This window comes from Giraffa tippelskirchi, chromosome 11 (assembly GCF_054371585.1).
Source record: "Giraffa tippelskirchi isolate mGirTip1 chromosome 11, T2T-mGirTip1v1.2.pri, whole genome shotgun sequence".
Classification (NCBI taxonomy): Eukaryota; Metazoa; Chordata; class Mammalia; order Artiodactyla; family Giraffidae; genus Giraffa; species Giraffa tippelskirchi.
The window spans coordinates 60443224-60457776 of NC_137285.1; the positions used below are offsets into that span (position 1 = coordinate 60443224).

Genomic DNA, 14553 nt, shown 5'->3' on the forward strand with positions numbered 1-14553 from the left:
GAGCGCAGAAAATGTTGTGAGCCTAGTTCTTAATCTGGCCATTATCAAGAAGCTAAAATAGGAAGTGAGACAAGTTATAACACACCCTAGAAGAATCTCTAAAAATAGTGCATTCCAGAATGAATACAGCTGCCTTTGGAAATGTACTGAGAAATACTATGACTAAAGAGTCCAGGTGTGAGAGATAAGCCAGAGTATGTATGATAAGCCAGAGGGAGAACTTTCCTTAAGGAGTTTGATGGTCCCATTGTATTAACCAGAAGAAGGAAAAAAGGTGAACCCTGGACTTAGTAAGAACCAGCATTCTTTTTATTCTAAGACTGGATGCAAGTCAGCCTGTATTAAAAGAAGAAGGAATGTGATCAAAGGATATGTCTATGTGAGGGAGCTGAACAAGCCCCTGCAACTTGGCAAAGCGGGAGAGAGACAGAGGTCAAGAGAAAACCTCCTCTGCAGGAGTGTGGCCTATGAAGTAGCAGACGCAAAACTCAGTAATGAGCTTTCCTTTTCTGCACTGTGATGTCTTTCATCACTGTGAAGCCTACAAAGGGGAAAAAGAAAAGCCTATGTCCATGCTCTGAACAACAGGATAAAGATAAAATAGCTACTTCCTGGGAAAGCCACTTGTATGATACTAAGAGACAGCCTCCAGAGTTCCAACAGAGCAGTGGACTGGATCAAGGTCCTAAGGCAGAGGTAAGAATTCCAGAGTAAGTGTGAGACATATAAGCATTCCTTGAGTAATCCTTGAGATTACTTAGAATAAAAAAATTACTTCATTTTGAAGTAACAGTAATAGCTGCATCATTAAACATTCAGTATGGACTCACGTAACAGGCACTTTACAGTTATCAAATCCCATTTACTCCTCATTACTATAGGTAGGCACCATTATTACCCTGATTTTCACATAAGGCATTAATGTCTTAGCTCACACAGTCAGTAAATGACATAGTCAAAATTAATGCCCAAGGTTATCTGACTGGAAAGTCAGAACTATGTGAAACCGCATGAGAGTAATCTGTGGTCTCATTGGCTGAGTGCTCAAACTAAAGTGATCTAGACATTTAAAAGGACTCATAATAGTCCTTTACTTAACCAAGGTATCTATAGTATTTTATCACTCTCATGTTTGTTTATAACATCACTTTTATCTAACATAAATAATATCCAAAGCTACAGTTATATGTGTGTCTATGTATATATATATATGTCTATGTATATATATATATATATATATATGTATATATATATATATATATGTATATATATATATATATATATATAGAGAGAGAGAGAGAGAGAGAGAGAGAGAGTCAAGCTTACCATTTTCCCATCCCTGCTCTATAGATGAAGAAGTATATAAAAAGAGGATAAGAAGTATGTCTAAAATCATAATGCTAGTAAACAAATACCAAAGCCAGGATAAGAACTGGCATTCTACTGCTTTGCTATTATGACTCAAGCTATGATGCCAGTCTACTGTTTTGCTATTATGACTCAACCTGTGATCTTGAGCTATGATGACTCAAAATCTATTAATCAGTCATCTCTTCAGGAAATGACAGAATTGATTATGTAAAGTGTACCTCAAGAAAGAAAAGTTGCAAAGACAGTGGGATGTATTAATCATCAATACAGAGCCATCATGAGAAATAAAGGCATAAAGCTAAGCTTTAAAAGTTATCATAAACCTTGGTCATCCCTTTCTCAGTTACTTAAGAAGGAAATAGCTACAAACTCTAGCATTCTTGCCTAGAAAATTCCATGGACAGAGAAGCCTGGTGGACTTGTCCATGGGATCACAAAGAGTCAGACACGACTGAGTGACTAACACATTTTTAAGATGAGAGGTTCCAAGTAGGAGTAAAAAATATAAGGGAATAAATAAGAAAGGATAAACTAGAACAAAGAAAAGACAAGCAGGAAAGCATAAATGGGAAGTTCACTTGAAAATATTTTCACTGTATCATACTTACAAGTTTACTTACAAGTTTACTTTAAACGTAACTAAGAAAAAAATATATATATAGTGCCATTCTATTTCATTTGCCTTGTATTTCAACCACTAACTAAAAGACAAATTGGGGAATTCAATTCAATAATGACAATATAAAATTTAAAAGTGGACAAAGATGAAAAAAAGTTTGTTCTTCAACTAATGTTTAAATAGCTCAGATGTATTTTGCACTCCACCACTTTTATATACAGGTTAAGAACCAATATGTAAAGTTAGTAGAAAGAGAAAATAAACAGAAAAAAACGTATGTTTATGGTTTCAGTTTCAAAAAATTTTCTGAAATTTAAAGACTGAATGAAAGGAAATTTAAAGATTACTATAGAGCTGATAAGAGAAGGCAATGGCACCCTTCTCCAGTACTCGTGCCTGGGAAACCCCATGGATGAAGGAGCCTGGTAGGCTACAGCCCATGGGGTCGCGACGAGTCAGACACGACTGAGCGACTTCACTTTCACTTTTCACTTTCATGCACTGGAGAAGGAAATGGCATCCACTCCAATATTCTTGCCTGGAGAATCCCAGGGACAAAGGAGCCTGGTGGGCTGCCGTCTATGGGGTCACACAGAGTCCGACACGACTAAAGCGACTTAGCAGCAGCAGCATAGAGCTGATATTCTAACATAACACAAACAATATCAAGTGTTGGAGAGAATGTAGAGGAAAGAAAATCCTGTGCACTGTCGGTGGGAACATAAACTGGTGCAGCAACTACTGCAGACAGCATGAAGGTCTCCAGAAGGTTAAAAACAGAGCTCCTATATGACCCAGCAAGGCATTTCTCTATGTCTAAAGGAAACAACTCACACCTTGAATAAACTCATGCACTCCCAAATTCCTTGCGGCATTATTAAAAATAGCCAAAATATGGAAACATCCTAGGTATACATCAACAAATGGATAAACAAAAATGCACATATACACTGGAATATTATTCAACCTCAAAAAAAGGGAAATCTTCCCACTTGTGATGACATGGATGAATCAGAGGGCAATATGCTAAGTGAGATAAGCCATAAACAAAAAGACAAGTATTGCATGATTTCACTTATATGCGGAATCTAAAAACAAAAAATTCAAACTCATACTAGAGACTTAAGACTGGCGGGAAAAGGGAATATATTGATCAAATGGTACAGAATTTATATTCTGAGATTAGTAAATTTTGTACGTCTAATGTCTACTGTGCAGTATGACAATAGTTAATGAGAATGTGCTATACACTTGAAATTTGCTTAGATCTCAAGTGATCGACCATACACAAACACAAACGGCATGAGGTGAAGGATATGTTAATTTGCTAAATTGGGGTAATCATTTTACAATGCACATATACATCAAAATATCATGTTGTGTATCTTAAACATACACAATATTTATTATTTGTCAATCTTATTTCAGTAAAGTCGGGGAGAAAAAGACAAACAGTGGCGAACTAATAAGAAATACAGAGGAGGATAAGGACTACTACTATTCTTTATGCTCCTACCAAGATATCAACAGAGTACTACTGTCTTAGTCTAAAAGAACCTGAGACCTCATGTGGAAAGACTGAATCCCCAAAGTTTTGTTAGCTGGTTATGAAAACCTTCATTAAACCTATATTCTCTCTATTAGTTAATGCTTTCATTAATTTAACATTTCATTGAGAACTTCCTATGTTCCAAGCCTATACTAGGTACTGAAATTAAAATAAATGGATCCTAACTTTAAAGTTTGTTTCCCTCAGTAGACAATTTTAAAATATTCTTAATGGATACAAGTAACTCTAACCAAGTGTCCAATAAGAATAGTCTAACCTATTCCAGAATCTGAAAATGTAATATTCATAAAAAAAAGAAATATCAGTGAAAGGGGAAATATCTATTTCCCCTACATGGCTGCTGTAAGTGATGTATGCAAACCACAGAGACCATGACATAAGATACTTTCAAGTCAGAATATGTAAACCTCCAAAAATTACACATAAAATTTCACCATTATATTTGTATAAATTTCTCAAGGTCAGATTCCCAAGAGTCCATACACAAATGAATATTTAGAAACTACTGACTCGAAATACATAACAATTTACATAATATAATTCCATTTTTGGTTGAATAAGAAACATATATGCATACAATTATACATAAAGTGTACATTAATAATAAAAAGTCTGAAAAGTTATGTGCCAATCATTATCCTGGGAGTATGGTAAGGAAAAAGATACTGGAGAATGTTCTCTTTTTACTTTACACTATTCTACATTGTTAGATTTTTTCTTTCTTCTCTATTTTTTCTTTTTTTTTCCCGTATGTATTCCTCAGATTAGTATTTTGTAATTTAAAAAAGAATACTGATCTTAACAAAATTTTTCCTTAAGTGAGGGTTTCTCAGGTGAACATGCTAGCATATATCTGAATTCTACTTTTACATGACACGTCTGTTGTTTTTATTTCAGGATAATCTAAACAAATCAACAAAAAACAGATTTGGGATTATAGATATATAGAAGTGTTTCATATGCTTTTAGCTATTATACAACTATAATCAAATTAAGCACAAATTAAGTTCAAGCATCACCACAAAAATCAATAAATTTATATTATTTATGACTGCTTAAAATGAAAGAATATAACTTGTAATGACCTGATAGGGATCAGTTGGTACTATCATTAGGATAAAATGGCATCAGTCAATCCTTAAGTATCTAATGTCAAGCCATGAATATCTAATATTTAAAAAGCATACTATGAACTCTGCTGCCTCTGTTAAAGATGACAAAATTGGATAAATTTTTCACTAATATGAAAAAACAAAACAGAACTAAATGAATATTTCATTTTTTGTGGAATCTAAAACAAGTTGAATTCATACAGAGTAGAATAGTAAAATAACAAATAAAACACTAATACACAGAATATGGTAGCCAATAATTATTATTATTTTTCAACAATAACTGAATAAGTCAAATCAATTAGATAAGAAAACGCAATCAGAAGAATAAAACTTGGAAATATGAACGAAAAACTATCAATATCTATACATGAAATGTTTATATACCTGAAAAGCTCAACAGAATCAAATGAAAATAGTTTTTGAATAAAACAACCTGAATCTAACATTATCAGCTAAGCAACACTAGCCACAGCAATTCTGAAAAATATTTTAGAAGTCAATGATGGGAAAAAAACAACACAGTTCTATTAATATTAAAATGCACTATAAGGTCTCAGTAATTTAAATAAAAATCAACACCAATACAGGAAATCACAGAAACTAATAGGAAAATATAGATTATTAAAAAAAAAAAAATCCCCAAATATGTAGCCATTTGGTATATGTTAACAATGGCATCTCAAATCAGAGGAGAAAATTTGGACTAGGTAGATCATACAAAAAAAATTATATCGTCATGTAAAATAAACTTAGAGTCATATCACAGTTTATCCTAAGATTATAAGTAAATGAAATATTAAAACATAAGACAATAAAACTAGAAATACTAGAAGAAACACAGAGAAATTTCTTTATAATCTACATGGGTAAAAGACTTTTCCAACTATAAATCAAACTATCAAGCCATAAAAGAAAGCGTTCATAAATTCAAGAACAAAAATATTTTGTAAAACACGTCTGTAGGACACCAAAACTTCCACCATATGTAAGTCAACAAACTGGCAAAAATATTTATAACATGTATCAGAGAATTAACTCCTTAATATATACACAGCTTCTACAAATCAATAAGAAAAGGAAAACACCGAGAAAAACAATACAAAAGCCTTAAGGATAATCAACCTCACTCATAAAAACAGAAATGTAAGTTAAAACTATACTGAGAAATACAAATGAAAACTACATACTGTCATGCATAATATGTGAGAATAACATAAGTCAGAAAGTTTGATAACATACTCTATGAGGAAACAAACACTCATATGGGGGTGTCTTCCATATACTAATGGAAGTATAAAAAAAATCTCCAAAAAACGTTAAGTTTAAAAAGCAAAGCATAAAACATTATAGATATGGTAACATTTATATAAGGAAAGGGGATGAGAATATATATTCATATTTTCATTTATGCACACAAAGAAACCCGGACAAGATTTACAAGAAACTAACAATGGCTTCCTCCAAAGGTGAGGAGGTAGAAGGAATCCAGGAAAAGATTAAAAAGAGATGTTTCACTATGCGCCTTCTCAGAGTTTATAAAATTTTAATTACCTACAGAAGATAATAAATAAAAGAATTTTACACTTAAAAACATTTAATGTCTTCTACATAGAATTTTTACATAATGCTGACATTATATGAAATTATTAAAAATGACACAAGTTAAAAGTACCAAAGAGGTAGTCTTGTGAAAGACCTATACTTCTGTAAAGCAATGAGAAATGGAGACGAAATGAAACATAAGGAGAACCGTAAGAAGTAAAAAGCTAACCAGAAAAGCACAAGGTAAGAAAGTCAAGTAAAAAAAGAATTTCAAACTGGAAGGGTTGATCATCAATGGCAAATGATATAGAATCAAGGAATATGAAGAATAAAAAAGAGCTAATGGGTAAGTATAACTAGGTCATATCAAGAGAACAGTTACAGTATACTCGTTCCAGGACTAGAAATGAGAAGGAAAGGAGAGAAGCAAGGATGCCAGACACTGAATAGTAAAAGGGAGTGAGAAAGACAGCATCAGCAAAAACTCGGGCAGAACCACAAAGCAAAGTGAAAATGAAAGCTTAAGAATTCTAACAGCATTTACACAAGGTTGACAAGCTTGAGTATATGATAATTAGATGGAGAGATAGCAATTATAACAACACTAAGAAGCTACAAGATACTTCCAGAAAGCTCATCTGAAAGGAAGAGGAAAAGAAAAAGCTCCCAACATATTAAATAATAAACTCAGAAAAAATAATATATATTTTGTTAAAGAAAACCACAGAGAGTAGTCAATGGTTATAAAGACCACCAATGACATCAAGTAAAAATTACACCTTTCAATCAAAACTGTTCTTAAGAGTAAACTGCCTATTTCATGCTTAATGACAGCTTGGAACTGAATGTTCACAGTATTCTGGAAACAGGTATCAAGGAAGATCTCACACGTAACAGGGTGCATCATCTAAGGATCTTTTTCACATTAAGAATCCTATTAGGAAGAAAACACTAAAAGGTAATTGAATTTCCCTCAGTTATCTTCATCTCTGTCAGCTCCTGCTACAATAACTTACTCTCCAGAGCAGAGATAACTCAATTCTGTCCAGCAAGCATATGTTATGAATCTCCAAAGCAAACTTGCCTAAATCACTCTGGTCTTCTATCAAGGTTAGCTGTGGATATGAACTCTGACAGAAAGCAAACAAATTTATTTTTATCTTTTCAATAATTCACTTCTTCATGCTTTCATGGAAGAAATCATGAGACAAATATATGGTCTGCAGTTACGTTATAAAGTCAGCTAAAATGGTTTCCAGGACTTAAATAAAAAAGACTTAATTAATCATTCTTAAGAACACACACAAAACAGTATTGATGTACTGAATTGGTATTATATTACCCTAAGCTTCAATTTTTATTTATAGTTACCTCTAATAGTTGGAGTTCAGTTAAAAAAATATTATTAACCAGAAGTTACTTATGATCATACAAATACTATTTCAAGTATTTCATCCTTGAAAAGCTTTTAGTAAAGCATATTTTTAAAAATACTAGCATTCATTCTTTAAACAAAAAGATCAAAAAAATAAATAACAGTTCTCAAAAGGAAATGTATTTATCTGTATTCTAAACCAGCATTTTGTAATGAAAATGAAAGAAAAAAATTAAATTACACTAAAGGCAATGGTCTCAGAAATTCTGTGTCCCTTTAAAGTTGGAATCTAAATAACCCAAGATTATTCAGAACATAAACCAATTCAAATTCAGGCAGTTAAGAAACTTAACTATTTAACCCATATTATAAATGTATATAAAACTATGTGATATAAATTAAAATGTATTTTAATATAAAAATACAAAATATAAAATTTTACTCTCCACAATAACATCTTTAAGGTTTTATTATATTCACTTTACAGGAGAAAAACTAAGACTCTGAGAGGTTCAGTGAATTCTTCCCAATACTTTTCAACTAGTAAATTGTAGAGACTAGAATCAGAAAATATTTCTAACACCACATATACCTGTTATAACACTGTTTTTATTTGTTTTGGGGTTTATTTTTTGTTTTTTTTGTCTGTTTGTTTTTGCCACAGCAAACAGCTTGTGGGATCTCATTTCTCCAACCAAGGGTTGAACCTGGACCACAGTGAAAGTGCCAAATTCTCATGACTAGATCACCAAGGAATTGCCATCACTGTTAACACAGCTTCAAATTTACATTACTTTTAAACACTAGAGAGAAGCTCAAAGAATATGGCCAACAATGTTCCCTGCAATTTTTTAATATAAAGTGTGCTAACCTGCACTTTATGATGTAACCTGCCTGTTCCTTCATCTCAAGCACAGTCAGTACTTTTTGGATAGAGGAACTCAAAACTGTAATTTGAAAGGCACTAATCAATGGAAATTTGAAACACTATTACAACCTATCACTCTTGCCGGTAATAGGTTAAAAAATACTTCTGACATGGCCTTTCTCATTGAATTGAATCCTTTCTGTCTCCAAAAGAACCAGTATCCCCACTTTAAATCACAAAAAAAGAAAATGTATAGGCTATAATTATCATTTATTTATTAACCAATTCTTTACTGAACATATACTCTGTGTAAGGCAGTATGCCAGGCACTATGAATAGGTGATGCGTAGACCCAAGAGTTCTTGTCTGCGGGAAGGAGAGAGAAGAGCTGCAAACAAAATAACCAGACGAGTAAACATATAATTGCAAACCGTAAGGAAATGTAATGAGAGGTCACAACAGAAAGGTGTGATTCAAGATGTACATCGGGTGGTTGGTCAGGGTCACCAAGAGAAGAGCAGACCAGGCTTCTGTATAAATCTAAAATCTAGAGGGAGATCTGAAAGATGAGCAGAAGGATAACTGCAAGCAGAGCATAAGGTAGAAGGAGTGCAGTCCTTGACAGAAGGTGGAAATGGTAAGCAGGAGCCACATTCTAGTGCATCTTCTGGATTGTATTAACAATTGTAGGTTTACTCTTAAAACACATGAAAGCACTGGATGGTTTTATGTCTGATCAGCATAAACATTTTGAAACTCATGTTTCAGAATGATTACTTTGGCTATTAGGTAGAAGATAAAGGAGACATCTGTTGGTGGGGCGAGGGATATCAAGTAAGAGATTATTTCAGGTTTTTCAACTAAAGATGTGATGCCTAAATCAGGAAATAACAATATTGGCAGCAGATATATTTTATCTACGAGATAAACAGAATTTGATGAGAGACACCAAATGTGATATAATGGAAAACAATGGGTGATGACTGACTTGTGTAAGTAAGTAAATATGTGGTATTTATTCACATGAGTAGAAGTGGAAGAACAGATGTAGAGAGAATTTCAGATTTGGAAAATTTTCCCCAAAATTAGGGATGCTTTTAAGAAATGTCAACTGGAGGCAAAGAGTAGACAGATCTACACTATGTAAGTCTGAGGCTCTGAAGAGAAATCAGAGTTTGAGATAAAAACCAGAAATCTAGAGATAATAAATGTGTACTCAGAAAATGAAAGGAAAGGGTCTTCAGATTTCTGAAGCAAGAAAGTAAGAAAGATTTCTGGGTAAGAAAGAGTAAAATAAATATTGCTTTAAACTCATGAAGTATAAAACTATACATTAAAACTGTTTCTTATTCACAGAAAAGGAATATATTCCAGCCTAGCTCTTGATTAACAGGTAGTAAACACAAGCAAAAAAAGACCTACCTCATTTCCTAATGTCCTCTTTTTCAGACAATTAGATAATCTTTATATATCACTTACATGTGAGTTACTTGGACATAATAAGGCCCTGAAAAATGAGTATCCTACTTCCTATGGCAATCTAGCTTCATATACAAATAATGTGAGGAAAGAAGTAGATTCACTAATTAGGAGAAAAAGAAGTCCTTGTTTATTTAGAGCTAAACTTTAAAGTCTCAACCTGATTCAATGTGTTCAGCTGGCTAACACATACTATTACCGAGGCCACTGACAATTCCAGCTCTAAGACTGACAGTGAAACACCTCCCAAAAAAGTGACTTCATGAACACAGATTTCCCCAATAATCTCAAGTAACTTTCTGACATATAAGTTCTAGATGTAAAAGAAAAGCAACACCAAAAAAAAAAAAAGTAATGTTTTAGTCTAAATCCCAATGAGAAAAAAATTGACTTACTGAACTTACAAGAAAATTGACTTACTTACTAGAAGTCAGTAATAATACATTTATATCCACTAAAGGCCTCTCTCTGGCTAAATCATAGCTTTAATTTACATCACAGTAAGTACACCAAAATAGAAAGTCAAATCCAAGAAGTTTTTCAATCACAATGTAACTTGTGATTACACTAAAAAGACCAATCTCAGGTATATCAAAGCAAAATGTCATGTTCACTGAGATTCAATATCTTTAAGACAACATATAAGAAAAGTAACTAGAAACGTACTTCACTTTCATTGAGCACTTGTAAAAATTACTTTTAAAACACATTTCTAGGTAACTTGACACTATTAAAAATTACTAGAGTAATGTATTTTGAACATCAGTGTGTCAAAGTAAAAATTATTTATGTAATATGACAAATATATGAACAGATGTGTGACAAATACAGGATATTTTAAATTGCTCAGTGTCATAAACAGTTCTCTTCTGAGCTAACATGAAAGTTTACACATTTACATTTACAAGGTTTAGAAATGTACTCATTAAAAAGAACATCTTTCTACAATGACAACTTAGCTAAACTTATCTTATACTTTAGGAAGTGAAACAATCTTTCATACATCTTATATTTTCCAACTGAAAGAGAGGTATATACTATAAGTGAGAAGAGCAGAACTTAGAGGCCAGAGTTGAAATCTACCAAGAAACTTATTAACAACTCTCTCTTTCTCACGTGGAAAATGGGGATAATAAAAAATAACCATCAACTTTGTAGGTTATTGTGAGAAATAAATGAATTATGGTATGAAAGAGTGCTTAGAATAGTGCCTGATATATAATAAACATGCAATAAATCATAGCTATTATTAAAGTTATTATTATCCCCATCCTAATGCTTGGGTATAACCAAGAGGAGTGGACCTTGTATGAAATTCTTTAAGAATAATGACTGTGAATTCCAAAGAACTTAAGACAGTCCGGATACACTATGTAATGATCATATTACAGGAATAGAACAAAATATGATCGCAATTGTTAGTTTAAAAACCTAAAAGTCTAAAGGACCACCAAAGATTTTTCTAATCAAAACCTAATTTAAAGTAAAATATTTTAATTTTCTTTTAAGAAGTAATGTATGCATGTTATGTTTCTTATAATTTGTAATCCAAAATATAAACACTTATTTCTCTTTATAACTTTTACTATTAATTTTTAATGAAATCTAATCTTTTAAATGTATAGTATAACATTACCTTCCCAGTCAAGTGGGCCTTAGGAAGCATCAAACAAAGCTAGTGGAGGTGATGGAATTCCAGTTGAGCTATTGCCAATCCTAAAAGATGATGCCGTTAAAGTGCTGCAATCAATATGCCAACAAATTTGGAAAACTCAGCAGTGGCCACAGGACTGGAAAAGAACACTTTTCATTCCATTCCAAAGTACAGCAATGCCAAAGAATCTTCAAATTACCATACAATAGTGTTCATTTCACATGATAGCAAGGTAATACTCAAACTCCTTCCAGCTAAGCTTCAACAGTACATGAAGAACTTCCAAATGTACAAGCTGGATTTAGAAAAGAGAGACATCAAATTGTGAAAATATGATGGATCATAGAAAGAGCAAGGGAATACCAGAAAAAAGATCTACTGCTTTATTGACAACGCTAAAGCCTCTGACTGCATAGGTCACAAAAATTGTGGAAAATTGTTAAAAGAGATGGGAATATAGACCACCTTATTGTCTCCTGATTAACCTGTATGCAGGTAAAGAAAAGTAACAGAACTGGACACAGAACAACACGCTGGTTCAAAATTGGGAAAGGAGTATGTTAAGGCTATATATTGTCACCCTGCTTATTTAACTCATTTTCAGAGTACATCATGCAAAATGACAAGACTAGATGAATCACAAACTGGAATCAAGACTGCCAGGAGAAATATTAACAACTTCAGATATGCAGATGATACCACTATAATGGCAGAAAATGAACAGGACCTAAAGAGTCTGTTGATGAAGGTGAAAGAAGACAGTGAAAAAGCTGACTTAAAACTCAACATTGAAAAAAACAAAGATCATGGCGTCTGGTCCCATCACTTCATGGCAAATAGATGGGGAAACAGTGGAAACAGAGGCTGACTTTATTTTCCTGGGTTCCAAAATCACTGCAGATGGTGACTGCAGCCATGAAATTAAAAGACGCTTGCTCCTTGGAAGAGAAGTTATGACCTACCTAGACAGCATATTAAAAAGCAGAGACATGACCTTGCCAACAAAGGTCCATCTAGTCAAAGCTAAGGTGTTTCTAGTAGTTATGTATGGATGTGAGAGCTGGACCATAGAGAAGGCTGAGCGCCAAAGAATTAATGCTTTGAACTGTGGTGTTGGAGAAGACTCTTAAGAGTTGGAGAAGACTGCAAGGAGATCCAACCAGTCAGTCCTAAAGGAAATCAACCCTAAATGTTCACTGGAGGGGCTGACGCTCAAACTCCAATACTTTGGTCACATGACGCAGAGTTGACTCATTAGAAAAGACCCTGATGCTAGGAAAGATTGAAGGCAAGAGATGTGGACGACAGAGGATGAGAGGTTAGATGGCATCACCGACTCAATAGACATGAGTTTGAACACACTCTGGGAGATGGTGAAGGACAGGGAAGCCGGCTGTGCTGCAGTCTGTGAGGTGGCAAAGAGTTAGACATGACTGAACAACTGAACAACAACAATTAACTTTGTAAGGAAAACAATGTCTTTATCATTTAGTTTTAATAATAGTTTACAATTTAGAGGCACAAACGTCACCGGACTTTTCAAGAAAAGACATTTCTTTTCATAAAGTGACAAGAGTAGTAAATTAAATGATGGCAATTGAAGTAGTTTCCAAATAATTATTTCATAGTTCACATGTGCATCCATATAGAGTTATAGAAGTAAAAGAATATTCAATCCAAAGTAGATTTTAAAGTAAGCTTTAAAAAGCAAGTTCATCTGCCACACTAAAAACTTTAGTATTAAAAAAAAAAAAATCAAATGCTTAAAACTCTGACAACTGTAATAAATGGACTTGTTCAAAGTGTGTGTCAGATATTTAATACAAAGAATTGCCATTCCATTCACAACTTTTTGTTTAGTTACCATTATGGAACAACACATCATGCACAGAATTGCAATTCTTTATATCAAATGCATTCTTTTAGTGAAAGGATATTGCTTTCACAATTCTCTTTTCCTGTGTTTATTCTATTTGTTGAATAGAACTCTGATAATACCTTTGACTTCAACAGCAAAATTTATCTATATTAAATTTCTGTTTTTATTTAATCTAACAATGTATTTTCATTTTATTTTTAAAAAGTTATATATCTATGATGAATTTGAACTTTAAAAAAAATCTGGTCTTTCACCAGTTTGTAAAGTACTAGTTTAGATTACTATAATTTTAATCATATAATTATACTCCTAATCATATAATTTATATTTTTATCAATTATGAACTCAAAGAAGCAGAAAAAAGCCAGTAACTTAGAATGTAATAACAATCTTCCTAGCCCACATTATGACAGGATACAGTTCTTACTGTATACAAACTCTTAAAATATTGAAAATGCTCCAGTCTTCTCTCAAAAATTTCCTTCTATGCACATTTTATGGGCTCCTCAGGAAACTGTTCTTTTGAAAAATTAATGTAAATTAATTTGGCAGTTTTAAATGGTTTAAGAGTCTCTATGACTGTTCTGTAAGTAGACAGAGCAGCGTCTCTTCACCTAAATTATGAATCATACTTAATCCTTTACTTATAGACAATTACCTGGATAACTAATATTTCTGGAAAATATATCCGTATAAAACATCCACAAATGCTAACTAAACAACAGAAAAAAAGAAACTGTCCTAAATGCAGAGTTGGACTTGAAAGACAGTAAAGAAAACCCTCTGTGACAAATGTCAAATGAAGATCTCAAAATCAAAGAAATAAGAATAGTCAGGTGCTATCACTGCCTTAGCTGAGAGTTTGAGCAAGTCTATCTATGGAGATGCATGCTGTGCAGGGAGTTCTCATTAAAGACCAACAGGCTGTGGTTTAATGACTGCATTGTTACAGAAGACAGTCTTTGGGCCAGTGCAAGGTAGGGAGTTTAAACTCAGATATGGTCACAAAGCCAGGTACCTTTGAAAGCTACACTCTTAGTGAAAGGAAATGTGTCAGTCAGCTAAGGGAGAAAACAAGCTG

At 33.1% G+C, this 14553-nt stretch overlaps 1 protein-coding gene and 1 long non-coding RNA gene across 13 annotated transcripts in view; one reads left to right on the forward strand and one right to left on the reverse strand.

Annotated features, from left to right (window-relative positions):
• The window catches only part of LRBA (LPS responsive beige-like anchor protein), an 803036-nt gene that overhangs the window by 418477 nt on the left and 370006 nt on the right, over positions 1-14553 (reverse strand). For 2 of the 12 annotated variants that reach the window (XM_081543948.1, XM_081543949.1), the window contains exon 1: positions 1327-1405. The exons of the other annotated variants lie outside the window; for them this stretch is intronic. In XM_081543948.1, the coding sequence (XP_081400074.1) occupies positions 1327-1329 (3 nt within the window). In that variant the 5' untranslated portion in view covers positions 1330-1405. Of the gene's footprint in view, positions 1-1326; positions 1406-14553 lie in introns of those variants that run through there. 12 annotated transcript variants of the gene reach the window in all.
• LOC145526961 (uncharacterized) overlaps positions 580-14553 on the forward strand; it is a 91172-nt gene continuing 77198 nt past the window's right edge. The window contains exon 1 of the long non-coding RNA XR_014069354.1: positions 580-696. This is a non-coding gene — a long non-coding RNA (uncharacterized LOC145526961). The remainder of the gene's footprint in view (positions 697-14553) is intronic.